General features: G+C 39.5%; 2 protein-coding genes and 2 non-coding genes across 6 annotated transcripts; all 4 read left to right on the top strand.

The window, feature by feature from the left end:
• Window positions 1-2,333: 2,333 nt before the first annotated feature.
• slc25a3b (solute carrier family 25 member 3b) lies at window positions 2,334-7,864 on the top strand. 2 transcript variants are annotated; one of them, XM_062991493.1, is made up of 8 exons: window positions 2,334-2,436; window positions 2,729-2,878; window positions 4,508-4,635; window positions 4,970-5,149; window positions 6,061-6,242; window positions 6,715-6,887; window positions 7,025-7,135; window positions 7,481-7,864. In XM_062991493.1, the coding sequence occupies exons 2-8, from the start codon at window positions 2,740-2,742 to the stop codon at window positions 7,639-7,641; spliced, it is 1,074 nt and encodes a 357-aa protein (XP_062847563.1). In that variant the 5' UTR covers window positions 2,334-2,436; window positions 2,729-2,739; the 3' UTR covers window positions 7,642-7,864. The 2 variants fall into 2 exon arrangements, with proteins under 2 accessions (XP_062847563.1, XP_062847570.1); XM_062991500.1 differs by lacking the exon at window positions 4,508-4,635 and adding an exon at window positions 4,275-4,399.
• LOC134325819 (small nucleolar RNA SNORA53) lies at window positions 6,343-6,572 on the top strand. The gene has a single exon (XR_010014363.1). It is a non-coding gene; the product is annotated as a small nucleolar RNA SNORA53 (small nucleolar RNA).
• Window positions 7,179-7,410, top strand: LOC134325812 (small nucleolar RNA SNORA53). Its single transcript, XR_010014362.1, has one exon. It is a non-coding gene; the product is annotated as a small nucleolar RNA SNORA53 (small nucleolar RNA).
• Window positions 7,865-17,717: 9,853 nt separating the features above from the next.
• ldhbb (lactate dehydrogenase Bb) lies at window positions 17,718-25,699 on the top strand. 2 transcript variants are annotated; one of them, XM_063001766.1, is made up of 8 exons: window positions 17,718-17,772; window positions 22,068-22,204; window positions 23,292-23,409; window positions 23,716-23,889; window positions 23,996-24,169; window positions 24,333-24,450; window positions 25,051-25,174; window positions 25,337-25,699. In XM_063001766.1, exons 1-8 carry the CDS (start codon window positions 17,718-17,720, stop codon window positions 25,502-25,504), a joined length of 1,068 nt encoding a protein of 355 aa, XP_062857836.1. In that variant the 3' UTR covers window positions 25,505-25,699. The 2 variants fall into 2 exon arrangements, with proteins under 2 accessions (XP_062857836.1, XP_062857844.1); XM_063001774.1 differs by lacking the exon at window positions 17,718-17,772 and having other exon boundaries at window positions 22,074-22,204; window positions 23,716-23,760.
• The last annotated feature ends 410 nt before the right edge of the window (window positions 25,700-26,109 follow it).

Here is a 26,109-nt window from a genome sequence, read left to right as displayed (position 1 = left end):
AAATTTTCATTTTGGATGAATTTTAAATGTTTAAAATGGTTAAATACAATCATGGTGTGAAATAAAAATTTTAAAAGTTATCACTTTTTAATTTCTTTTTAATGTTTTGAGTTAGCACGACAAGAATACTGTTGCAATGTGTCTCTAATTAGAGTTTTTATATGTAAGGTACCTAATCACCTTCTCACATTAACATGGTTAAAAATCAATAATTCGGTTGGTCCTAATAACAGTTTTTACATATAAGGTATTTAATCACCTACTCGCATATTCATGTTTATCAATCAATAATTCTGTTGGTCCTTGTTTACAGTTTCTAACAGGGATGTTACAGTATTAAATTAAGAAAATCCAATTCTGAAAAAGTTGGGACATTTTGTAAAATGCAGTAAAAAGGACAATATGTGGTTTATTAATTCTTTTTAATCTTTACTTGATAGATTTTTTTGTTGATTGTTGTATTTTGTAAAGAGAAAGACATTTAAAATTTGATGCCTGCAACCTACTCCAAACAAGGCAAAAAAAGAATGAAAAGTTTATAGAATATTGAACAGCATTTTACAATAAGCAGGTGAAGGAACCATGATTGGGTATGAAAGGAGTATCCACCATAAGTATCTGTTTTTACAAGCAATGATGGGTTGTAGCTCACCACTTTGTGCCAAACTGACAGACGACAGTTGTTTCAAAAGCCAACATTTGTCATGGTATGGGGATGTATCAGTGGATATGGCATAGTTGTCATCAAGGTGACGTCTCTTCCTTGGAAGTCCATGATTATTCCAGCAAGATAATGCCAGGCCTCATGCTGTATGCACAGTAGTGTGGCTTTATAAAGACAGAATGCGTGTGCTTAATTGACCTGCTTGAAGTCCAGATCGGTTTCTTTTTGAAGGTGTATGCTGCAGCATTAAAAGAAGAATCGGACAAGGGTGACCACAAACTGTTGAGCAACTGTATCAGTTATGTATCAGGCAAAAATTGACAAATATTCAAACAGTTCTGTGTTCTCAGTTCCCAAACCATTAAAATGTCTAATAGAAAAGGTGATGGAACACAGTGGTGAACATGACTCTGTCTAGAATTTTTGGAGTGTGTTGATCACTCAAAACATTGGAAATCTTTCTACATTTATCAGTTAAATAACTAACATATTGTAACCTCAAGCAATTAAAGATTTCCTCAGTTTACAGCAAGAGAAGAAATAAGGCATAAATTCATTTTTTTGTTTGTTTTTTCAGCTGCTCCCTTATATAGGAGTCATCTACACGGGAGCAGCTGAAAGACAACCAGACAGTTTTTACACCGGCTGTCCTTCCTGACGCAGCTCCCTTGGGCTTGTAGAACAAGCTAGGGCATAACAGGATGGGTAGTATTTGGAGCTGGTATGATTGATATGCCTACTGACCTGTTAGAGAAAGATTCAAGACAAATAACTTTTAAAGCCAGAGTTTAAATGATATGGTAGAAATCAAATTGTAATGTTTTATGTCTTATCTATTTATTAAATATAACATTCATATATTCATAGATATAATAATAATAATACATTTTATTTATATAGCGCTTTCCAAGATACTCAAAGACGCTTTACATTTTACTTAAAAAGCAAATAATCATAAAAACAACACAAACCGTACAAATCGTAGTACAAAATTCTCACACCACATTAATCAGCATCAAGATAATAATTAAAACATACTAGGGGGAAGAAGAAAAAACAGCATTAAGACATCTCATTAAAACATATAAGCAAAAATATGAGAGATATAGAATAGAAGTGGGGGAGAGTAGTATATTATGCATATACTGTATATGGGCAAGCTGTAGCTTAGTGGTTAGGTACTGGACTAGTAATCAGAAGCCCTTAATCATCAATTGCTCAGACTGTATACTGTAACTAATGTAAGTCGCTTTGGATAAAGGCGTCTGATGAATACCAAAAATTTAAATATATTAACGTATATCGTTTTGAATTATAGGTTAGAGGCTGCTGCTTTGCATTTTTTATATTTAACATGATGTTGAACAGCGCTGTTTTATTAAACCCTTTTCAAGATTTTGTGCAACGTAGACAAGATCAACAAAAGTAAAGCTAACTTTGTCCGACTCAAAACAACAGGAATAGTAACCGAAGCGAACCGTTTGGGGCCAAAAGAATCGACTCTTATCGGTGAACTGAGTCAATTGATATGAGTTACTGAAAGAACGGAATGTTCGTCGCTCGAACATGATTGGTTCAGTTCAGTTGAGCTGTATGCGGTACAGTATATTGCATTGAGGCTCCTCCTTCCGCTTTCCTGATTAGTCCAATACTCAATGACATAAGCACCTCCTATACCGACACCGGTTTGAGGGCGGAGGTGCGGGACTTGCGTTCTCTGCGAGTGGCTGGCTGTGGAGGACAGAGGCGCCATTTTGCGACGGAATAAAGAAGTAAGGTTTTTTTTTATAATAGGTCCAACTCTGTCTTCATATAATCCCGTTTGTGTGATGAACTATCTTACACGTTGTTTGTTAAAGCATTGGGTAACGTCGGGCGTACAAAAATATTATACTCTGCCGGCAGGCCTATGTTCACTTCGTTCCGGCTGTCTTTCTGCTACTGTTTAATAAACCTAATGATGCGTGCAAAAATTAAACCCGTCTTCACTTTCCTATAGTCAGACAATGCATTGGGTTTAAGAACTTCATCTTAAAGCTGTTCTATTTTGCTCTTTGACTTTAGTTACCAGCAACATGTATCCTAGCACGCTGCTACATTTAGCCCGGGCAAATCCATTCAGTGCCCCGCAGTTCACATTGCAAAAGGTGGAGGAGCCCACACGGACAGTCGCTAATGGACAGAGCCGCAGACTGGCAGCAGCCTCAGTGGCTGGTAAGTTACCAGTTATTGTGTAATCTTGAAATGTCATATTCCCAGAACTAGCAATGGTGCTTCTAGGTGTTAGCATAGCTACCGTTGGCTATTCATTTTGTATCCAGTTCCACCATGTTCATCCGGATTGTTCTTTAATCACTGATTCATAATTTCATTTTTTTTGCTTTATGCTTTGTGTTTAACTGTTGATTTTTGTTAATGGATATTCAAGATACCAGAGGACTAACCCTGTCCACTGTTAAAAGGTCAGAATGCTAACATGCTAGCTCTTGTAGCTATCCAACAATCTAATTCGATTAGGCGATCTGTAATGAATCACTTCCTTTAGCACTTTTTACCACGTGTTTATTTTCTGCATTTTGATGATTTGTCAAACTATTACTTGATCGCTGAAATCCAGGGCCTTGCTGTTTTAACGGAGGGCATTGAAGGACAAAGTGGGGTCAGGTGAACACGCAGTTAAATATAGGGTAATGTTCATTCAGATCTTTATCGTGTGCAAAGATATAGTCTTGATTTGATGATTACGTGGCAGTTGTTTAGGGTTAGGGTTCTTATTTAAGCAATCACATCCATACGTACACATGTGACTTTAATACAGCTGATACACTAGACTTTTTCTGTAGCACTTTTTGTTTGCTGTGTTAATTACTGGCTGTTAAGTTTTTAATTAATGCTGTAATGTATCATTAACCAACACTACTTTAAAACCGCTTCTAAACTAAACAGGACTAAAGGTAAAAGTTGTTCATATTCTTCTTTTTGGTGTAATGTTTTATATCGCTTACCTTATTTTAAAGTATTTTCTGCATTACTGCATTAAACATTAGCAAGCCAAATTATTGTGATGCGCATTGTTTACTGTTAAGGCAGCCAAGGTGCATAATGAACTCACATTTTGACACCCTATTAGACTCAAGCTTATGCTGTCAAATGTATGGAGATATTTGTGCAGAATACATGTTTGTCTATACTTATGATTAATGTCTATTAATTACTGTTCGTATCAAATCGTTATCAGGTTGATGGCGGAGTTATCTTAAGGACATCAGTTAAGATGATTAAAGTCATTACAGTTACAATTTGTCAGTAAAATTATAAATCACACTGAGCTAACATTGAGTGTTTTGCCCACTCTAGCTGTGCTAAAGAGTACCCTTCCTGTGACCTCTTCATGTCACATGTCCATCTCTAAGGTCACTAATTACATCTAAACTTGGTATACATTTCACCTCTACAAAGTGCATACTACTTAGATTATTTAAATGCCAAACCCTTCATTTCCATAGCACTAGCTAGTTATTTTGGCTAGTTACATTTAGTATGCTGCATTCTTCAGTGATTCAAGACACTTAAAGGTGTTGAACAAACTTCATGCCATGTTTCTCTTCAGAGGGAGACAGCTGTGAGTTTGGCTCACAGAAGTATTTCGTCCTGTGTGGATTTGGTGGGATTCTGAGCTGTGGTACCACGCACACAGCAGTGGTACCTCTCGACCTGGTCAAATGCAGGATGCAGGTCTGTGTACGCCTGTTGGTCATGGAGTGTGTGGCACCCATAACCCCCCTGCATGTTTGTATTGTGTTATGATGCATGAGCATGTGTGTTATGTTCCTCGTGTAACAGAGTCGGGCAATAGCTGTGAGTTTGGCTCTTCAAAATACTACGCCCTGTGCGGCTTTGGGGGCATTTTGAGCTGCGGTCTCACACACACAGCCGTAGTGCCTCTCGACTTGGTCAAGTGTCGGCTGCAGGTTTGTACTACCTCATCACAACTGTTTATTTAGCCATATAGCCTATTTTAAGGGGGCTTGAGAATATATTTTTTACATAACTTAGTTACTCTATTTCCTATGGTAGTTTATAAAATATTTATGCCTCCTTAAAATGTTAATATACTGTTGCTGGTGAATTAAAATATAATTTGCTAACTGTTTTGTTGTAACCATTTTGAAATGCTGCATGTACATATGATTTGATTTTACTTACCATTAAGTGTACTCACTGGAACCAAATCATTCACAGAATGGCAGTAACCGTTGTTTGCTGTGTGTACAGTTGGCTAACCTCTTTTTATATCAAATTTAGGTGGACCCAGCGAAGTACAAGAGCATCTTCAATGGATTTTCTGTCACGATTAGAGAGGATGGTGTTAGGGGGCTTGCTAAAGGATGGGCGCCCACCTTCATTGGATACTCCATGCAGGGCCTCTGCAAGTTTGGCTTCTATGAGATGTTCAAGATTCTGTACGGTGACATGCTTGGAGAGGTAGGTTACCTTGCATGTCAGGAATGATCTTCATCTATTCCTATTTAGTGCACAGATTCAAGACCGAGCTATTGTACTGGGTTTTTAACTGGGGTTTTAAATCTCTTTGTTAAAAAAAAAAAAAAAATCTGGGATGTTTGCGTTTGCCATCCTACAATAAAAATGTATTAACTGAAGCTCAGATTAAACAATAAATAGAAGTTATAGAAGCACATGGGTTATTAGTAAGGCCCTATCTAATTCACACCTGTGATAATCATGTCACACACTGTGAGACAAGCCTTTTCCCATCTAATAGGCAACTTGCTGTGATTCGAAACTTAAGGTTTGTGTTTAATGATTTAAGTTTTCATTCGCGTAGCATTTGAGTGCCTTACATTTACTGGTTAATTTACACTATGAGATGGCAATCCTACAATTAAGCTAGCAATCAATTAGTCAAAATGCCCAAGATGATGGAGTCTAAAGCTGCTAAAAACACTACTGTGGTAACTGTTTGGAAAACTACCAACCAATTCTTTGCCTGAAGGAAGGTGTCAAAATACAGATGAGAATTTTTGTCTTTGAGACCATCGCATGGTAGGCTATGCTGTGTATTGTAGCTTCCATTTATTGTAATTCAATTTGTGTTCTTTAATGACTGCAGTGAAGTGTGGCACGTTTCTTTAAAAATCTGAAGTCAAACACATTTTCCTGTGAATGTAGTAGGGCCCTATTAATTAGTAATACACAAGGAAACATGATAATATCTTTTACAACAGGCTTTGCCATGTGACTGCTTTAACATATTTGGCTTTTTTTATTATTTATTTTTTTATTTTTATTTTATTTTTTTATATACTTTACAGCTAATTGAAAACTGGTCTGGTATCTTTTCTTATCAATAAATATTTCTTATCTTGCTCCAATAGGAAAATGCCTATATGTGGAGAACTAGTCTGTACCTGGCAGCTTCTGCAAGCGCAGAGTTCTTTGCCGATATTGCTCTGGCCCCTATGGAGGCGTGTAAAGTCCGCATCCAGACTCAGCCTGGCTATGCTAACACCTTAAGGGAGTGTGCCCCAAAGATGTATGCCGAGGAGGGTCTCTGGGCGTAAGTAGTTCCTCTTAATTTCTGTGGTTTTATGCCGATAAGCCAAACATGTCACATGCATGTTTAATAGACAATTGCACATTCTAGGCTAGAATTAGGGCACACGCTCCTTAGATCCACCTCTGGGGAATCCTCATCACTGATTCTGTACTCTCTGTACTGAGTGCTGCAGCTTTAGTGTGGAGGCTCCCAGCAGCTTTTCTGGCTGTACTGTTGGAGGTGCTTGAGTCATTGGCGTGTGAGAGCAGTCTACCTGCACCTTCAGCCCAGTTGCTGCCCTGACTCCCTTGCTGGACCTTACCAGGGTAGATCAGCTGAAGGGTGGACAACATACTAGCTCGCTTTAGCAGCCTGCTTTAAAATAATGTGTAACTCTGATGTTAATCTGTACATGGAGATATTTTAATGGCAGTTTTAGATAGCTTAAATAATTTGTACTCGCCTGGAAACAATAACAATGGTTTTCTTGTAGGTTCTACAAGGGTGTGGTTCCCCTCTGGATGAGGCAAATCCCATACACCATGATGAAGTTTGCCTGCTTTGAACGCACTGTCGAGTTGCTCTACAAGTATGTAGTGCCCAAACCACGCAGTGAGTGCAGCAAGGCTGACCAGCTGGTGGTCACCTTTGTAGCTGGTTATATTGGTAAGTCTCAAGTTTGTCATCACCCACCCCAATGTGAGCTATATCCTATAATAGTTTAAATCATTCTTTGTTTTACTTTGCATTCATTTAAATGCATTTGAATTTTGGCTAATGTGGTTTCAATTCCTCCGCCATAGCTGGTGTGTTCTGCGCTATTGTCTCCCATCCTGCTGACTCGGTGGTGTCTGTGCTGAACAAAGAGAGGGGAAGCACAGCTGCTCAAGTGCTGAAGAAGCTTGGACCTAAGGGTAAGCATCTGGCAAAGTTGTTGAATACTGATTTTTTTAAAAAGACACGCTCCTTAGATCCACCTCTGGGGAATCCTCCATCACTGATTCTGTACTCTCTGTACTGAGTGCTGCAGCTTTAGTGTGGAGGTTCCCAGCAGCTTTTCTGGCTGGACAGTTGGAGGTGCTTGAGTCATTGGCGTGTGAGAGCAGTCTACCTGCACCTTCAGCCTAGTTGCTGCCCTGGCACCTTTGCTGGACTTTTACCAGAGCAGATGAGCTGAAGAGCGGACATGCTGTCGTTTTACTTAAAACTAAAGTGTTTATGTATTTTGTTCAACATGTCTGACTGACTTATTCTTTTAGGTGTCTGGAAGGGTCTGGTGGCCCGTATCATCATGATCGGTACCTTAACCGCCCTGCAGTGGTTCATCTATGACTCCGTAAAGGTCTACTTCCGTCTGCCCCGTCCTCCTCCCCCTGAGATGCCAGAGTCTCTGAAGAAGAAGCTGGGTCTCACTGAGTAGAGCAGTTTAGTCCACTGTCAATAACGTTTCCTGGTTTATTTTCTATATTTAATCTCCCACTCTTGCCCAGTTCCTCCCAGGCTGCTGCTCAACTTTGCCATCTGGATGGTGAGGGAGGGATGTCCTCCCCTGTATAAATATCACTTAGATTATGAAATGAGTGAATGACATCTGGTTTTAAATTTTGTCAGTAGTGTGATTAAAACATCTATGTATTACACTGGCCAAGCTGTCATTTTTGGTTTTTTTTCCTTGTTTAAATTTCACTTTGCAAAGTCTCTCCTGAATTACATTAGCTTTACCGGTGTAATGTGTCCTTGTCAAAGTCCCAAAACTGTTTTATGTTCACACTCCAACAGCACATTGCTTTGACATTCTTTCATTAAAAGAGGATAAAATGTCAACTAAGTATTGTCTTTCCCCTTAATATATAATTTTTGGTGGGGGGTTTGGGGGGTAAAGAGCTCAAGTCTTGAACATGCACTTTGACGGTTTGAGTGGTCAAACACAGCATGCAAATCATATTCAAAAGATGAGCAAATCTGTCGAAAAAACGAGTAGAAGGTAAATTAGCTGCTCTAAATAGTTTGGGAAACGTCTTTTTCCATGATGCCCTGTCAAGGTTGTATGTCTTCATTGTGCTCAGTATTCTCAGGTGGTGTGGGACTCTCTACAGCCCTCTTCAGGATAAATCTGAAAGGTTCTGGCAATATATTTTTTAAATCTTTAGTAGTTCTGTGACTTTCAGTGTAAATGTGTGTATACTACTTTTACAGTCCTGTGTGAATTTATGTAAAATATAAGTTTTGACAACCTAAATTTATCTACCTGAACTTGCCTCATATTTAATTAATCAGTAGGCATTTTGGTGGCTCTTAAAGTACCCAATGCTCAAGGTTTGATCTGTAAAAAGTTACATTTACTTCCTCTGTTCTGAATTGAGTAAAAGTGTTAGTGGTACCTTTTAAGGGTCTCTACCTGTCTTGTGTTTAGTGTTTATGCAAAAAACAAAAAAAACCCACACTGAGACCTTGACCAGAATAAAGCAAATAATATACAGTACATCGATCAGCCATAACATTAAAACCACCTCCTTGTTTCTACACACATTGTCGATTTTATCAGCTCCACTTACCATATAGAAGCATTTTGTAGTTCTACAATTACTGACTGTAGTCCATCAGTTTCTCTGCATGCTTTGTTAGCCCTCTTTCATGCTGTTTCATGGACTCCCAGGACCACTACAGAGCAGGTATTATGTAGGTGGTGGATCATTCTCAGCACAGCAGTGACACTGACATGGTGGTGGTGTGTTAGTGTGTGATGTGCTGGTATGAGTGGATCAGACACAGCAGCGCTGATTAAATTTTAAAACACCTCACTGTCTCTGCTGAACTGAGAATAGTCCACCAACCAAAAATATCCAGCCAACAGCACCCCGTAGGCAGCGTCCTGTGACCACTGATGAAGGTCTAGAAGATTACCAACTCAAACAGCAGCAATAGATGAGCGATCATCTCTGACTTTACATCTACAAGGTGGAACAACTAGGTAGGAGTGTCTAATAGAGTGGAGAGTAAGTGGACACGGCATTTAAAAACTCCAGCAGCGCTGCTGTGTTTGATGCACTCACACCAGCACCATGTCATTATCACTGCAGTGCTGAGAATGATCCACCACCAAATTAATACCTGCTCTGTAGTGGTCCTGACCATTGAAGAACAGGGTGAAAAGTCAGTAACTGTAGAATTACAAAGTGCAAAGTGGAGCTGATAAAATGGACAGTGAGTGTAGAAACAAGGAGGTGGTTTTAATGTAATGGGTAACTATCTATCTATCTATATATAGATATAGATATATATATATACAGTGGAGTTCAAAAAAATAGCAGTGATTTTAAAAAAGCGAATAAAGCACAAAATCATTATAATAACTTTTATTTCCATAAATGCAAATTCACTGAAAATACTACACTTTCAATTCTAAATCAAAACATTAACAACATTTAGTCAGTTTGTGTTAATCCTTTACAGAAAATTAAGAAAAATGAATATTAGGCTGTTCAAAATAATAGCAGTGCCAGCATTTTTCTTTAAAAACTCAAAAAATTTATCTATAACATGAAAAAATGTTTGAGGTTTTGCTTTACTTTAAATTACTGAACTAATATTTAGTGGCAGAAAAATTGTTTCTGAGATCTGTGTTGCATGGAGTCAACCAACTTCTGGCACCTCTGAACAGGTATTCCAGTCCAGGATGATTAGATGACATTCCACAGTTCTTCTGCAATTTTGGGTTTTGCCTCAAAAAAACACGTTTCAGATTTCAGCCCACAAGTTCTCTATGAGATTGAAGTCATGGGATTGGGCTGGTCACGCTATTACCTCAATCTTGTTTGTCTGTAACCAAGATGTTTTGGGTCATTGTCATGTTGAAACACCCATTTTAAGGACATTTCTTCTTCAACATAGGGCAACATGATCTGCTCAAGTATTCTGATATATTTAAACTGATCCATGATCCCTCGTATGTGATAACTAGACATAACACCATGGTATGAAAAACATCCCCATATCATCATTTTGTACCACCGTGCTTTACTGTCTTCACAGTGAACTTTGACTTGAATTCAGTGCTCGGGGGTCGTCTGACATACTGTCTACGGCTACTAGACCCAAATAGAACAATTTTGCTTTCACCAGTCCACAAAATGTTGAGCCATTTCTCTTTGGACCAGTCAATGTGTTCCTTGGCAAATGTTAACCCATTCAGGAAACGTCTTTTTCTTAACAACGGGACTTTGCAAGGAGTTCTTGCTGGTAAATTGGCTTCACTTAATCATCTTCTGTACTCACTGGTAACTTCAGATGTTCCTTGATCTTTCTGGAGGTGATCATTGACTGAGTATTTGCTATTTTGGCTAATCTTCGATCCATTCGAACAGTAGTTCCACGCTTCCTTCCGTATCTTTCAGGTTTTGGTTGTCACTTCAAGGCATTTGAGATCATTTTAGCTGAGCAGCCTAGAATTTGCTGCACTTCTCTGTATGTTTTTTCTCTCTACAATCAACTTTTTAATCAAAGTACGCTGTTCATCAGAACAATGTCTGGAACAACTCATTTTCCCCAGTATTTCAAAAGGTAAAGGTCTACTTCCGTCTGCCCCGTCCTCCTCCCCCTGAGATGCCAGAGTCTCTGAAGAAGAAGCTGGGTCTCACTGAGTAGAGCAGTTTAGTCCACTGTCAATAACGTTTCCTGGTTTATTTTCTATATTTAATCTCCCACTCTTGCCCAGTTCCTCCCAGGCTGCTGCTCAACTTTGCCATCTGGATGGTGAGGGAGGGATGTCCTCCCCTGTATAAATATCACTTAGATTATGAAATGAGTGAATGACATCTGGTTTTAAATTTTGTCAGTAGTGTGATTAAAACATCTATGTATTACACTGGCCAAGCTGTCATTTTTGGTTTTTTTTCCTTGTTTAAATTTCACTTTGCAAAGTCTCTCCTGAATTACATTAGCTTTACCGGTGTAATGTGTCCTTGTCAAAGTCCCAAAACTGTTTTATGTTCACACTCCAACAGCACATTGCTTTGACATTCTTTCATTAAAAGAGGATAAAATGTCAACTAAGTATTGTCTTTCCCCTTAATATATAATTTTTGGTGGGGGGTTTGGGGGGTAAAGAGCTCAAGTCTTGAACATGCACTTTGACGGTTTGAGTGGTCAAACACAGCATGCAAATCATATTCAAAAGATGAGCAAATCTGTCGAAAAAACGAGTAGAAGGTAAATTAGCTGCTCTAAATAGTTTGGGCAACGTCTTTTTCCATGATGCCCTGTCAAGGTTGTATGTCTTCATTGTGCTCAGTATTCTCAGGTGGTGTGGGACTCTCTACAGCCCTCTTCAGGATAAATCTAAAAGGTTCTGGCAATATATTTTTTAAATCTTTAGTAGTTCTGTGACTTTCAGTGTAAATGTGTGTATACTACTTTTACAGTCCTGTGTGAATTTATGTAAAATATAAGTTTTGACAACCTAAATTTATCTACCTGAACTTGCCTCATATTTAATTAATCAGTAGGCATTTTGGTGGCTCTTAAAGTACCCAATGCTCAAGGTTTGATCTGTAAAAAGTTACATTTACTTCCTCTGTTCTGAATTGAGTAAAAGTGTTAGTGGTACCTTTTAAGGGTCTCTACCTGTCTTGTGTTTAGTGTTTATGCAAAAAACAAACAAACAAAAAAACCCACACTGAGACCTTGACCAGAATAAAGCAAATAATATACAGTACATCGATCAGCCATAACATTAAAACCACCTCCTTGTTTCTACACACATTGTCGATTTTATCAGCTCCACTTACCATATAGAAGCATTTTGTAGTTCTACAATTACTGACTGTAGTCCATCAGTTTCTCTGCATGCTTTGTTAGCCCTCTTTCATGCTGTTCTTCAATGGTCAGGACTCTCCCAGGACCACTACAGAGCAGGTATTATGTAGGTGGTGGATCATTCTCAGCACAGCAGTGACACTGACATGGTGGTGGTGTGTTAGTGTGTGATGTGCTGGTATGAGTGGATCAGACACAGCAGCGCTGATTAAATTTTAAAACACCTCACTGTCACTGCTGAACTGAGAATAGTCCACCAACCAAAAATATCCAGCCAACAGCGCCCCGTAGGCAGCGTCCTGTGACCACTGATGAAGGTCTAGAAGATTACCAACTCAAACAGCAGCAATAGATGAGCGATCATCTCTGACTTTACATCTACAAGGTGGACCAACTAGGTAGGAGTGTCTAATAGAGTGGAGAGTAAGTGGACACGGCATTTAAAAACTCCAGCAGCGCTGCTGTGTTTGATGCACTCACACCAGCACAACACACACTAACACACCACCACCATGTCATTATCACTGCAGTGCTGAGAATGATCCACCACCAAATTAATACCTGCTCTGTAGTGGTCCTGACCATTGAAGAACAGGGTGAAAAGTCAGTAACTGTAGAATTACAAAGTGCAAAGTGGAGCTGATAAAATGGACAGTGAGTGTAGAAACAAGGAGGTGGTTTTAATGTAATGGGTAACTATCTATCTATCTATATACAGTGTATCACAAAAGTGAGTACACCCCTCACATTTCTGCAGATATTTAAGTATATCTTTTCATGGGACAACACTGACAAAATGACACTTTGACACAATGAAAAGTAGTCTGTGTGCAGCTTATATAACAGTGTATATTTATTCTTCCCTTAAAATAACTCAATATACAGCCATTAATGTCTAAACCACCGGCAACAAAAGTGAGTACACCCCTAAGAGACTACACCTCTAAATGTCCAAATTGAGCACTGCTTGTCATTTTCCCTCCAAAATGTCATGTGACTCGTTAGTGTTACTAGGTCTCAGGTGTGCATAGGGAGCAGGTGTGTTCAATTTAGTAGTACAGCTCTCACACTCTCTCATACTGGTCACTGAAAGTTCCAACATGGCACCTCATGGCAAAGAACTCTCTGAGGATCCTAAAAGACGAACTGTTGCGCTACATGAAGATGGCCAAGGCTACAAGAAGATTGCCAACACCCTGAAACTGAGCTGCAGCACAGTGGCCAAGATCATCCAGCGTTTTTAAAGAGCAGGGTCCACTCAGAACAGACCTCGCGTTGGTCGTCCAAAGAAGCTGAGTGCACGTGCTCAGCGTCACATCCAACTGCTGTCTTTAAAAGATAGGCGCAGGAGTGCTGTCAGCATTGCTGCAGAGATTGAAAAGGTGGGGGGTCAGCCTGTCAGTGCTCAGACCATACGCCGCACACTACATCAAATTGGTCTGCATGGCTGTCACCCCAGAAGGAAGCCTCTTCTGAAATCTCTACACAAGAAAGCCCGCAAACAGTTTGCTGAAGACATGTCAACAAAGGACATGGATTACTGGAACCATGTCCTATGGTCTGATGAGACCAAGATTAATTTGTTTGGTTCAGATGGTCTCAAGCATGTGTGGCGGCAATCAGGTGAGGAGTACAAAGATAAGTGTGTCATGCCTACAGTCAAGCATGGTGGTGGGAATGCCATGGTCTGGGGCTGCATGAGTGCAGCAGGTGTTGGGGAGTTACATTTCATTGAGGGACACATGAACTCCAATATGTACTGTGAAATACTGAAGCAGAGCATGATCCCCTCCCTCCGGAAACTGGGTCGCAGGGCAGTGTTCCAGCATGATAATGACCCCAAACACACCTCTAAGACGACCACTGCTTTATTGAAGAGGCTGAGGGTAAAGGTGATGGACTGGCCAAGCATGTCTCCAGACCTAAACCCAATAGAACATCTTTGGGGCATCCTCAAGCGGAAGGTGGAGGAGCGCAAAGTCTCGAATATCCGCCAGCTCCGTGATGTCGTCATGGAGGAGTGGAAAAGCATTCCAGTGGCAACCTGTGAAGCTCTGGTAAACTCCATGCCCAGGAGAGTTAAGGCAGTTCTGGGAAATAATGATGGCCACACAAAATATTGACACTTCAGGAACTTTCACTAAGGGGTGTACTCACTTTTGTTGCCGGTGGTTTAGACATTAATGGCTGTATATTGAGTTATTTTGAGGGAAGAATAAATTTACACTGTTATATAAGCTGCACACAGACTACTTTTCATTGTGTCAAAGTGTCATTTTGTCAGTGTTGTCCCATGAAAAGATATACTTAAATATCTGCAGAAATGTGAGGGGTGTACTCACTTTTGTGATACACTGTATATATATCTATATATATATCTATATATGTATATATATATATATATACTGTATATATATATAGATAGATATAGATATAGATATATAGATATATACTGTATATATACTGTATGCTTGTCATTTTCCCTCCAAAATGTCATGTGATTTGTTAGTGTTACTAGGTCTCAGGTGTGCATAGGGAGCAGGTGTGTAGTACAGCTCTCACACTCTCTCATACTGGTCACTGAAAGTTCCAACATGGCACCTCATGGCAAAGAACTTTCTGAGGATCTTAAAAGACGAATTGTTGCGCTACATGAAGATGGCCAAGGCTACAAGAAGCTTGCCAACACCCTGAAACTGAGCTGCAGCACAGTGGCCAAGATCATCCAGCGTTTTAAAAGAGCAGGGTCCACTCAGAAAAGACCTCGCGTTGGTCGTCCAAAGAAGCTGAGTGCACGTGCTCAGCGTCACATCCAACTGCTGTCTTTGAAAGATAGGCACAGGAGTGCTGTCAGCATTGCTGCAGAGATTGAAAAGGTGGGGGGTCAGCCTGTCAGTGCTCAGACCATACGCCGCACACTACATCAAATTGGTCTGCATGGCTGTCACCCCAGAAGGAAGCCTCTTCTGAAGTCTCTACACAAGAAAGCCCGCAAACAGTTTGCTGAAGACATGTCAACAAAGGACATGGATTACTGGAACCATGTCCTATGGTCTGATGAGACCAAGATTAATTTGTTTGGTTCAGATGGTCTCAAGCATGTGTGGCGGCAATCAGGTGAGGAGTACAAAGATAAGTGTGTCATGCCTACAGTCAAGCATGGTGGTGGGAATGCCATGGTCTGGGGCTGCATGAGTGCAGCAGGTGTTGGGGAGTTACATTTCATTGAGGGACACATGAACTCCAATATGTACTGTGAAATACTGAAGCAGAGCATGATCCCCTCCCTCCGGAAACTGGGTCGCAGGGCAGTGTTCCTGCATGATAATGACCCCAAACACACCTCTAAGACGACCACTGCTTTATTGAAGAGGCTGAGGGTAAAGGTGATGGACTGGCCAAGCATGTCTCCAGACCTAAACCCAATAGAACATCTTTGGGGCATCCTCAAGCGGAAGGTGGAGGAGCGCAAAGTCTCGAATATCCGCCAGCTCCGTGATGTCGTCATGGAGGAGTGGAAAAGCATTCCAGTGGCAACCTGTGAAGCTCTGGTAAACTCCATGCCCAGGAGAGTTAAGGCAGTTCTGGGAAATAATGGTGGCCACACAAAATATTGACACTTTAGGAACTTTCACTAAGGGGTGTACTCACTTTTGTTGCCGGTGGTTTAGACATTAATGGCTGTATATTGAGTTATTTTGAGGGAAGAATAAATTTACACTGTTATTTAAGCTGCACACAGACTACTTTTCATTGTGTCAAAGTGTCATTTTGTCAGTGTTGTCCCATGAAAAGATATACTTAAATATCTGCAGAAATGTGAGGGGTGTACTCACTTTTGTGATACACTGTATATATATAAAGTGGAGTTCAAAAAAATAGCAGTGATTTTAAAAAAGCGAATAAAGCACAAAATCATTATAATAACTTTTATTTCCATAAATGCAAATGCACTGAAAATACTACACTTTCAATTCTAAATCAAAACATTAACAAAATTTAGTCAGTTTGTGTTAATCCTTTACAGAAAATTAATGAATATTAGGCTGTTCAAAATAATAGCAGTGCCAGCATTTTTCTTTAAAAATTCAAAAAAATTTTCTATAACATGAAAAAATGTTTGAGGTTTCACTTTACTTTAAATTACTGAACTAATATTTAGTGGCATAACAATTGTTTCCGAGATCTGTGTTGCATGGAGTCAACCAACTTCTGGCACCTCTGAACAGGTATTCCAGTCCAGGATGATTAGATGACATTCCACAGTTCTTCTGCAATTTTGGGTTTTGCCTCAAAAAAACATGTTTCAGATTTCAGCCCACAAGTTCTCTATGAGATTGAAGTCAGGGGATTGGGCTGGTCACTCTATTACCTCAATCTTGTTTGTCTGTAACCAAGATGTTTTGGGTCATTGTCATGTTGAAACACCCATTTTAAGGACATTTCTTCTTCAATATAGGGCAACATGATCTGCTCAAGTATTCTGATATATTTAAACTGATCCATGATCCCTCGTATGTGATAACTAGGCATAACACCATGGTATGAGAAACATCCCCATATCATCATTTTGTACCACCGTGCTTTACTGTCTTCACAGTGAACTTTGACTTGAATTCAGTGCTTGGGGGTCGTCTGACATACTGTCTACGGCTACTAGACCCAAATAGAACAATTTTGCTTTCACCAGTCCACAAAATGTTGAGCCATTTCTCTTTGGACCAGTCAATGTGTTCCTTGGCAAATGTTAACCCATTCAGGAAACGTCTTTTTCTTAACAACGGGACTTTGCAAGGAGTTCTTGCTGGTAACTTGGCTTCACTTAATCATCTTCTGTTCTGTCCTTCCGTATCTTTCAGGTTTTGGTTGTCACTTCAAGGCATTTGAGATCATTTTAGCTGAGCAGCCTAGAATTTGCTGCACTTCTCTGTATGTTTTTTCTCTCTACAATCAACTTTTTAATCAAAGTACGCTGTTCATCAGAACAATGTCTGGAACAACTCATTTTCCCCAGTATTTCAGAAGGAAATGTGCTATGACCAACCTGTGCAACATTTGCCCCCCTCCTACCTTAAATAAGGACCAAAACTGACACCCGTTCTTCTGCAGAATGAATGACTTCACCAATTGAACTCCTCACTGCTATTATTTTGAACAACCCCCTTTCAATCAATGCTTCGATTACTCAGAATGAGTGGGATGCATGTCCTAATTGTTGGGTTTGTTTTGTTTTCATTACTCTACTACACTTTCAAGTCAATTTTTTGGTATGTAGAAATAGCATTTCTACTAAAAACAGTGATTTATCAGGTTAATGGTGTTGGACTGCTATTATTTTGAACACTACTGTATATATATATATATATATATATATATATATATATATATAGTCTGAGAGTTCACTTTTGACTCTAGTTAATCTAGTAATCTGTGTGTCAGAACAGGTCTAACAGATTGAAGGTGTAGAAAGGATTAGCTGGTCACTAATGGACTCAGTCATTACAGAAGAACGGCTGTTAGACTCAGTCCTCTTCTCTTATTACCTCCTCTCCCATTACCCTGTTCTCTCCTCTACCCTCCTCTACTCGTGTCCCTCTGCAGCTCTAAGGAACTAAAGTGTGCCACACAGCGGCGCCATCACAAAAGCACCGCAGTCACCTGCTTTTCTTTCAGCTTCCTGACATGTTGATTTCATGGTGGTATCTGTATCTGGGGGCTCAGAGCATCTGCAGGCAAGGCAAGTGATCAGTCATCACTCTTAGCTAATGCTTTGCTGATGTTTCAGTGTGCTAATGCTAGCATAGGCTTTGATTATGTGTACTGAGAATCTGACTGTTCTTTCTGTGTTGGTGTCAGAGAAGTGACCTTGATGTAATCAGATACTGGAAGAGCAGGTTAAAATTGCAGTGTTTGAATAGGGGCCGAACAGAATTATTTGTATCCAGTGTGCAATTGTGCAATAAACCTTAAGTTATATTAATGTGTATAGATTTTGAATCACAAAGAAAATGTTTCTTAGACCTATTTGATTTTGCACACCTAAAACATGTAGCATAAACCGTAGGGTTCATTTTTGGCTAAACTAATGTGTGTATGCAGAACACTGGTATTGATTGTATTATCGGTGTGTAAAAAAGAGACATGAGACACTCACCAAAAAGTCTTTACACTCGATAAATGAAAGAATCAAAGTAAATAAATTTTTCCCTCAGTGGCAAAGAATGAATTTCAATAATGCAGGAATGACTAATAGCTCTTACAGCTAGGACAGCTGGGCTCTCAGGTGGCTATGCTAGCCCACTTGCTAGTTAGCTGAGATGCAGATTTTAATCCCAGCAGAGCTGTTGCCTCTACACTGCATGTCAGTGTAGAGGCAATAGCTCTGCTGGGATTAGAATCTGTATCTCAGCTTTGTCTTGAAGAGGGGGTTGGCATCCTGCCTTGTCTTTCTGTGTGAACTAGACCCACTGCAATCCTGAACAGAATAAAGTACAGTAGACCCTTGACCCTTCATTTTCTCAGCACTACCCTCTCTCTGCACATTTTTTGAGGACATTTTAATGTAGAATTTTATAATATATAAAGAAAACATTGGAAAAAACACCGTCCGCTGTGTGAATGTTTGCTTACTGTATATGTATATACAGTGTATCACAAAAGTGAGTACACCCCTCACATTTCTGCAGATATTTAAGTATATCTTTTCATGGGACAACACTGACAAAATGACACTTTGACACAATGAAAAGTAGTCTGTGTGCAGCTTATATAACAGTGTAAATTTATTCTTCCCTCAAAATAACTCAATATACAGCCATTAATGTCTAAACCACCGGCAACAAAAGTGAGTACACCCCTTAGTGAAAGTTCCTGAAGTGTCAATATTTTGTGTGGCCACCATTATTTCCCAGAACTGCCTTAACTCTCCTGGGCATGGAGTTTACCAGAGCTTCACAGGTTGCCACTGGAATGCTTTTCCACTCCTCCATGACGACATCACGGAGCTGGCGGATGTTCGAGACTTTGCGCTCCTCCACCTTCCGCTTGAGGATGCCCCAAAGATGTTCTATTGGGTTTAGGTCTGGAGACATGCTTGGCCAGTCCATCACCTTTACCCTCAGCCTCTTCAATAAAGCAGTGGTCGTCTTAGAGGTGTGTTTGGGGTCATTATCATGCTGGAACACTGCCCTGCGACCCAGTTTCCGGAGGGAGGGGATCATGTTCTGCTCGGTATTTCACAGTACATATTGGAGTTCATGTGTCCCTCAATGAAATGTAACTCCCCAACACCTGCTGCACTCATGCAGCCCCAGACCATGGCATTCCCACCACCATGCTTGACTGTAGGCATGACACACTTATCTTTGTACTCCTCACCTGATTGCCGCCACACATGCTTGAGACCATCTGAACCAAACAAATTAATCTTGGTCTCATCAGACCATAGGACATGGTTCCAGTAATCCATGTCCTTTGTTGACATGTCTTCAGCAAACTGTTTGTGGGCTTTCTTGTGTAGAGACTTCAGAAGAGGCTTCCTTCTGGGGTGACAGCCATGCAGACCAATTTGATGTAGTGTGCGGCGTATGGTCTGAGCACTGACAGGCTGACCCCCCACCTTTTCAATCTCTGCAGCAATGCTGACAGCACTCCTGCGCCTATCTTTCAAAGACAGCAGTTGGATGTGACGCTAAGCACGTGCACTCAGCTTCTTTGGACGACCAACGCGAGGTCTGTTTTGAGTGGACCCTGCTCTTTTAAAACGCTGGATGATCTTGGCCACTGTGCTGCAGCTCAGTTTCAGGGTGTTGGCAATCTTCTTGTAGCTTTGGCCATCTTCATGTAGCGCAACAATTCGTCTTTTAAGATCCTCAGAGAGTTCTTTGCCATGAGGTGCCATGTTGGAACTTTCAGTGACCAGTATGAGAGAGTGTGAGAGCTGTACTACTAAATTGAACACACCTGCTCCCTATGCACACCTGAGACCTAGTAACACTAACAAATCACATGACATTTTGGAGGGAAAATGACAAGCAGTGCTCAATTTGGACATTTAGGGGTGTAGTCTCTTAGGGGTGTACTCACTTTTGTTGCCGGTGGTTTAGACATTAATGGCTGTATATTGAGTTATTTTGAGGGAAGAATAAATTTACACTGTTATATAAGCTTCACACAGACTACTTTTCATTGTGTCAAAGTGTCATTTTGTCAGTGTTGTCCCATGAAAAGATATACTTAAATATCTGCAGAAATGTGAGGGGTGTACTCACTTTTGTGATACACTGTATATAGAGAGATAGACGCTCGGAGTTAACTTGTTCATGACGTCACGTGTTTCTCATATTTCGTTTCGTAATCCGAAATTTGTTCGTACGTTAAGTTGAAAAAGATCGTTCATAACCCAAAATGTTTGTATGGTAAACCGTTCGTAACGCAAGGGTCGACTGTAGTTGATAAAAATTAAGTGAAATGAAATATCAGAGTACTTATGACACTACTTGGCTACAATGGTCTAAACTGGAGGTTGAAGACTGCACTGCACATCGAGACTGCTGTGCCAATATTGCTGCTCCTGCTAGATGTGATGGAAACCTGGCTTGTTTGCACCAAAAATGTCAAGAACTCACTATATCACAGACGAATAATGAAGAACTCTTCTTTTTGCTAGTTTAGTTTTAGTTTAATTTAATTTTGAGTTTGTATGATTTGTGTAAATCCTATTTATTCAAATTATCCTCCAGGCCACCCAAGGAGGATGGGTCCCTGCTGAGTCTGGTTCCTTTTAAGGTTTTTTTCTGTAATTTTAGGGGGGTTTTTCCTTGCCACTGTTGCCCTCGCCTTGCTCAACAGGGGTTTTTGGTCTGTAGGTCCTGGATTCTGTAAAGTTGCTTTAAGACAATGTTCATTGTAAAAAGCGCTATATAAATAAAATGACTTGGCTTGACTTGACTTAAACTGTTCTATCTGTGGCATGGTGGCTCTGTGGGTAGCACTGTCACCTCACAGCAGGAAGGCCCTCTGTTTGATTTCTGGATAAATGAGTCCTTGCTGAGTGGAGTTTGCATGTTCCCCCCTGCCTGTGTAGGTTTCCTCATGAAGCTCCGGTTTCCTCTCACAGTCCAAAGATCAGCAAATGAGGTGAATTGGAGATACAAAATTGCCAGTGATGGTGTTTGTCATTGAACTTAAAGTGATGAGTCATATGTAACCTGTAACTACTTGTCCTGTCGGAAATATAACCAAAGTGAAAACATGATGCTAAAATCCTTATACACCAACAAACTCTCTGTTACTGGACTGTATGACTGGAAAACCAGTCCAGTTTTTGTCTTTACTCTAATGATGGTTTTGGGTCTACAAAAAGTCATGTTAATTGTGATATCCGGATTGTGTTTAATGTGACAAATTTTTGCTCTGGTTTTAACATTCCCATAATTAAAATATTATCCACTTTTAATTGATTCTTCAAAGGCAATTCTTTCTGAACACATGTTGTGTTCTGCTTGGAAATAAAGCACAAAACAATTGACAATTTTATGTTTTATTGAAACAGATGTTTGGTGCATAAGGTGAAATATGAGTGTTAATGTTTTGATCATCATGATGTTAAACTGGGGAAATATTGATTTACCATGAAAATGACCAAACCTGGAACAGCAGGTAAAATGCTGAATTAAAAACCTACAACTGTACAAATTTCATAAGGTTAGTGGAGGAGTGGGCTAAAAAGTGGACACAGTTTACTAAAATTGCTAAATAAGTCCATAAATGACAGGATTAGCACTTACATTATGGCAAAATTAGGCTTAACCATATACAATAGTAGAAAAGAACACATGCCATCTATTTTTTGACTAAATACCTAATATGTTATGAGGATTTAATACGTTTTCACCTGGCAGATACTTTTCCCATAAGCAAATGTGTAAGTCTGTGTTACCCATTCATACATTTATCATTACACTTTTTTCTTAATGGTTGCATGTATTAGATAAGTTATCACTGGCACTGATATATTACTGGTTTCTGCAGTGCTCAATGTGGCATCTGTGCTGCAAAAGCTCATCATCCCTATGGTCAGTGGACCGTCCGAGCCACCCAGGAACAAGGTGACCATGGTGGGAGTGGGTCAGGTGGGCATGGCATGTGCTGTCAGCATCCTGCTACGGGTAAGACTCCCGGAACTCTAAACAGGCAAATTCTGGACCTGAATAGGTTAACGCTAAAACATTTTTTTTTTGCTGATGGTGCCACACCCATCAGTGATGTTCTTTGGTGTCACAGCATGTGTGTTTGTGTGTGTGAGAGAGAAATAGCTGTCACATTTTTTTTTAAATAAGACACTACACCTGCTAACAGAGTTGTTTTTTACCTGGCAGAATTTGAAATGAATATTTCATACATATATCATGTTATTTAAGGTGATGTAACATATTCACCCCTACTCCCCAAGATTATAAACACAGTCCATATTTCATTATTTTAACAGAAAGCTTTACTGTGTGCTTGTTTAAAAATTATAATTTTAAGTAGTTGTTTTAACTGATAAAGCCTAATAAAGTCATATGTGGAATTTCTTTGTCTAACATATAAAGGACTGACATTTTTGAAAGCACTTTTAGATTTCATTAGGTTTCATCATAAAGTAATTAGTGCAGTTTAATTACTTTTATTTGACCTTGACACTTCCAACAGAAACATAGACTAATAATAAATAAAGAAACATAAATGACACTTGGGATAGGCAGTAGTATTTAGATTTAGTGGAAAAGAAAATTCAGCCCATTCCTATCATAATGATTTGAAGTATAATAACCGTATTACATCTAATTATGTTTCTAATATTCATTTTATGATATTGAAATACTAAAATATTAATATTTTAAGCTTTCATATCTGAGCTCTAGTTTCTCATATACATTATGCTGTTATTTAAAACCTGATTCATTTTGTATATGCCTGCAAGCTTATTAAGTTTGAAATGTTTACAATTGTCACAGATGTCAATGTTTTTCACTTGCAGAGCAAACAGATACCTGTCTATAAAGTTCAGTACCATATTAGCACCTTTGCAAGGCTTGCTCTTGCTCTTAACTCTACTTGAAATGCAATACTTGGGTTAAAGTTTTAGGAAGTAAGTGCTGAGATAGTAAGTGTGTAATCTTATTTAACCAATTAATAGCAGTTTAGGAATATGTTACCACAATCTACAGTAAAATATTAGGTTCAGCAGTTCTGTGTTTCTCTTAACTGTAGGAACTAGTTGATGAACTGGCCCTGGTAGATGTGATGGAGGATAAGCTGAAAGGAGAGATGCTGGACCTACAACATGGAAGTCTCTTCTTTAAAACTCCTAAGATTGTCTCTGGCAAAGGTAACAAACACATCAACAAATTTGCAGCATCCATAGCTTAACATAGATTTTTTTTTTTTTTTTTTTTTTTTTTTTTTTTTAACCTTTATTTAACCAGGCAAGTCATTAAGAACTGCTTCTTATTTACAATGGCGGCCTGGCATTAGATGGTAGATGATGTGGTTTCACTAATTATGTCTCACGTAGCTAAATTAAAATAAAATGATTGTAACCAGAGACTGTAATCAGAGGGTAGGTTCAAACTCAGATTCTCACAATCCAGGATAGAAAAGTTTATGTTTCTAAGTGCCACTTATTTTTCCACAGATTACTCTGTAACAACAAACTCCCGTATCGTCATTGTGACGGCAGGTGTACGCCAGCAGGAGGGCGAAAGCAGACTTAACCTGGTGCAGCGTAATGTCAACATCTTTAAGCACATTATTCCTCAGATTGTTAAATACAGTCCCAACTGCATTCTAATTGTGGTGTCTAACCCAGGTACTCATATATGTTTTTGAATTGCGTGTATTGACTTATGCGTGTATTATTGTATGCTCTAAGTGCATGAAATTTAACTCGTACCCTAAATTGTATTTGTATGTAGTGGATGTTTTGACTTATGTGACTTGGAAGCTGAGTGGTTTACCCAAGCACCGTGTGATCGGCAGTGGCACTAATCTGGATTCGGCTCGTTTTCGATACCTGATGTCACAGCGGCTTGGTGTTCATCCTAGCAGCTTAAATGGCTGGATTCTGGGAGAGCACGGAGACTCCAGTGGTAGGACAGCATGAAGAATTCCTCTGACATTTCTAAATAGACAGTCAACCATTTTTTAATCGTTATGGTTCCAATACCTACTTGTAGTATTGCTCTTATGTCTGTATGCAGTAATTATAGGATGACAAAGAGCTTTTGTGTACCTATTTACACTTTTCCCTAGTTCCTGTTTGGAGTGGTGTGAATGTTGCAGGAGTGAACCTTCAGAAATTGAACCCAGAAATTGGCAAAGATGGTGACAGGGAGAACTGGAAATCGACTCACAAGAAGGTGGTTGATAGGTATATCCATGTCTAAGCTATAACATTAGCGGGTGCAGTTATACTGTATGATGTCTGTTGTGTTATTTAACTATAGAAGCTCTAATAATATGGTGTTTATCTTTTGTGTGGTGCAGTCACTTCATTTAACACCAGCCATCATATTACAGCATATTAAGCACACATTTGGTGCATTGTAATGTTGCCATTCCTTCTCACAACACTTAAAACATTTGGTACCAAGGATTCCAAGAAATGAAGTGTTTTAGGTGTTGTTTTGTCCCATTCTTCTTTCAAACGTGTGCAAACAAGGTGGGCAACAGAACAGGGTTGTTGTCATTGTAGTTTGTTGGGGTTGCCCCTTATTCCCCTATGATAGGGATTAATGCCAAGCAGACATGTCTTGAAGTTGTTTTTTTTATTTCAGTTATCATTGACTGTATTTATAAAGTAATTGTAACTTGAAAAACACCAGAATAATGATATTATTCAGTCCTTTCCTTTTAGTACTCTGGGTACTTCAAATTCAGTTAGTATTCTGGGTACTTCAAGGTAGTCAAATTCAGCCTGGATACCGAAGTCATAATATGACAGTAAAAATAATGTGTTGATTGTCTGTAGTGCTTACGAGGTGATCAAGCTAAAGGGCTATACTAACTGGGCTATTGGATTGAGTGTAGCTGACCTGACAGAGAGCATCATTAAAAACCTGCACAGAGTTCATCCTGTTTCTACCATGATAAAGGTCAGTCAACATACAGATCTGTACAGAAATTCCTTCTCTTTAAAAATGTCAATGTGCAAATTAATACAAATCTGTTTGTGGCTCTGACTATAACATATTTACATTGTGTGTTGTGTAACAAAGACAACATAGAAAATACACTGCTTTCATCTTGTCCTACAGGGCATGTATGGGATCAGTGATCAGGTATACCTGAGTCTCCCGTGTGTGCTGAACAGAAAAGGAGTAAGTAGTGTGGTCAACATGAGTCTGACTCAGGACGAGGTGTGTCAGCTGAAGAAAAGTGCAGATACTCTGTGGAGCATTCAGAAAGACTTAAGAAATCTATAAGGTCCACACTAATAAGACATAATATTTATTCACAGAACTGGTCTGGCTGAACTTCACTTTAATAGCTTGGAGACTTCACATTTCTGTCAAGCTTAAACTGTGCAATGCAAAAAGATCATATTTATTTTAAAGAACACATTCATTTTAAACAGATCAATATATGAGGTAATAGACCTGATTTTCAATGCCCTTTCATGTTTTTTTGTATGCTGTCCACCAGTTTCAAAAATTCTAGCAGCTGGGCTTGTCTGATAGTTTGTGACCATTTTTCTTATTCTTTATCACATTTTTTCAGTGGGGTTTAGGTCTGGAAATTGGGCTGACCAACTGGTGTTCCTCTATCTACACCTTGTTTGACAAAGCTATAGAGTTTGGAGCATTGTCCTGCTGGAAAAAAACAATCTTCTGAGTTGGAACCACAGTCAGAGCAGAAGAAAGCAAGTTTTACCTTGTACCTTGCTTGATTCAGGTGTCCTTTACACCCAACTCATGCCATTCTACAGCACCCCCAGATCACCAACCATCCTCTATAAAATTTCATAGCTGGTGCGAGAAATGTGGCTTGTGAGCCTCTCCAGATCTCCAGCTAACCATTAGACCATCAG

Source organism: Trichomycterus rosablanca, chromosome 1 (genome assembly GCF_030014385.1).
Source record: "Trichomycterus rosablanca isolate fTriRos1 chromosome 1, fTriRos1.hap1, whole genome shotgun sequence".
In the NCBI taxonomy this organism is placed as follows: Eukaryota; Metazoa; Chordata; class Actinopteri; order Siluriformes; family Trichomycteridae; genus Trichomycterus; species Trichomycterus rosablanca.
The sequence above is the reverse complement of the archived record's forward strand: the minus strand, read 5'-3'. Positions and strand labels throughout refer to the sequence as shown.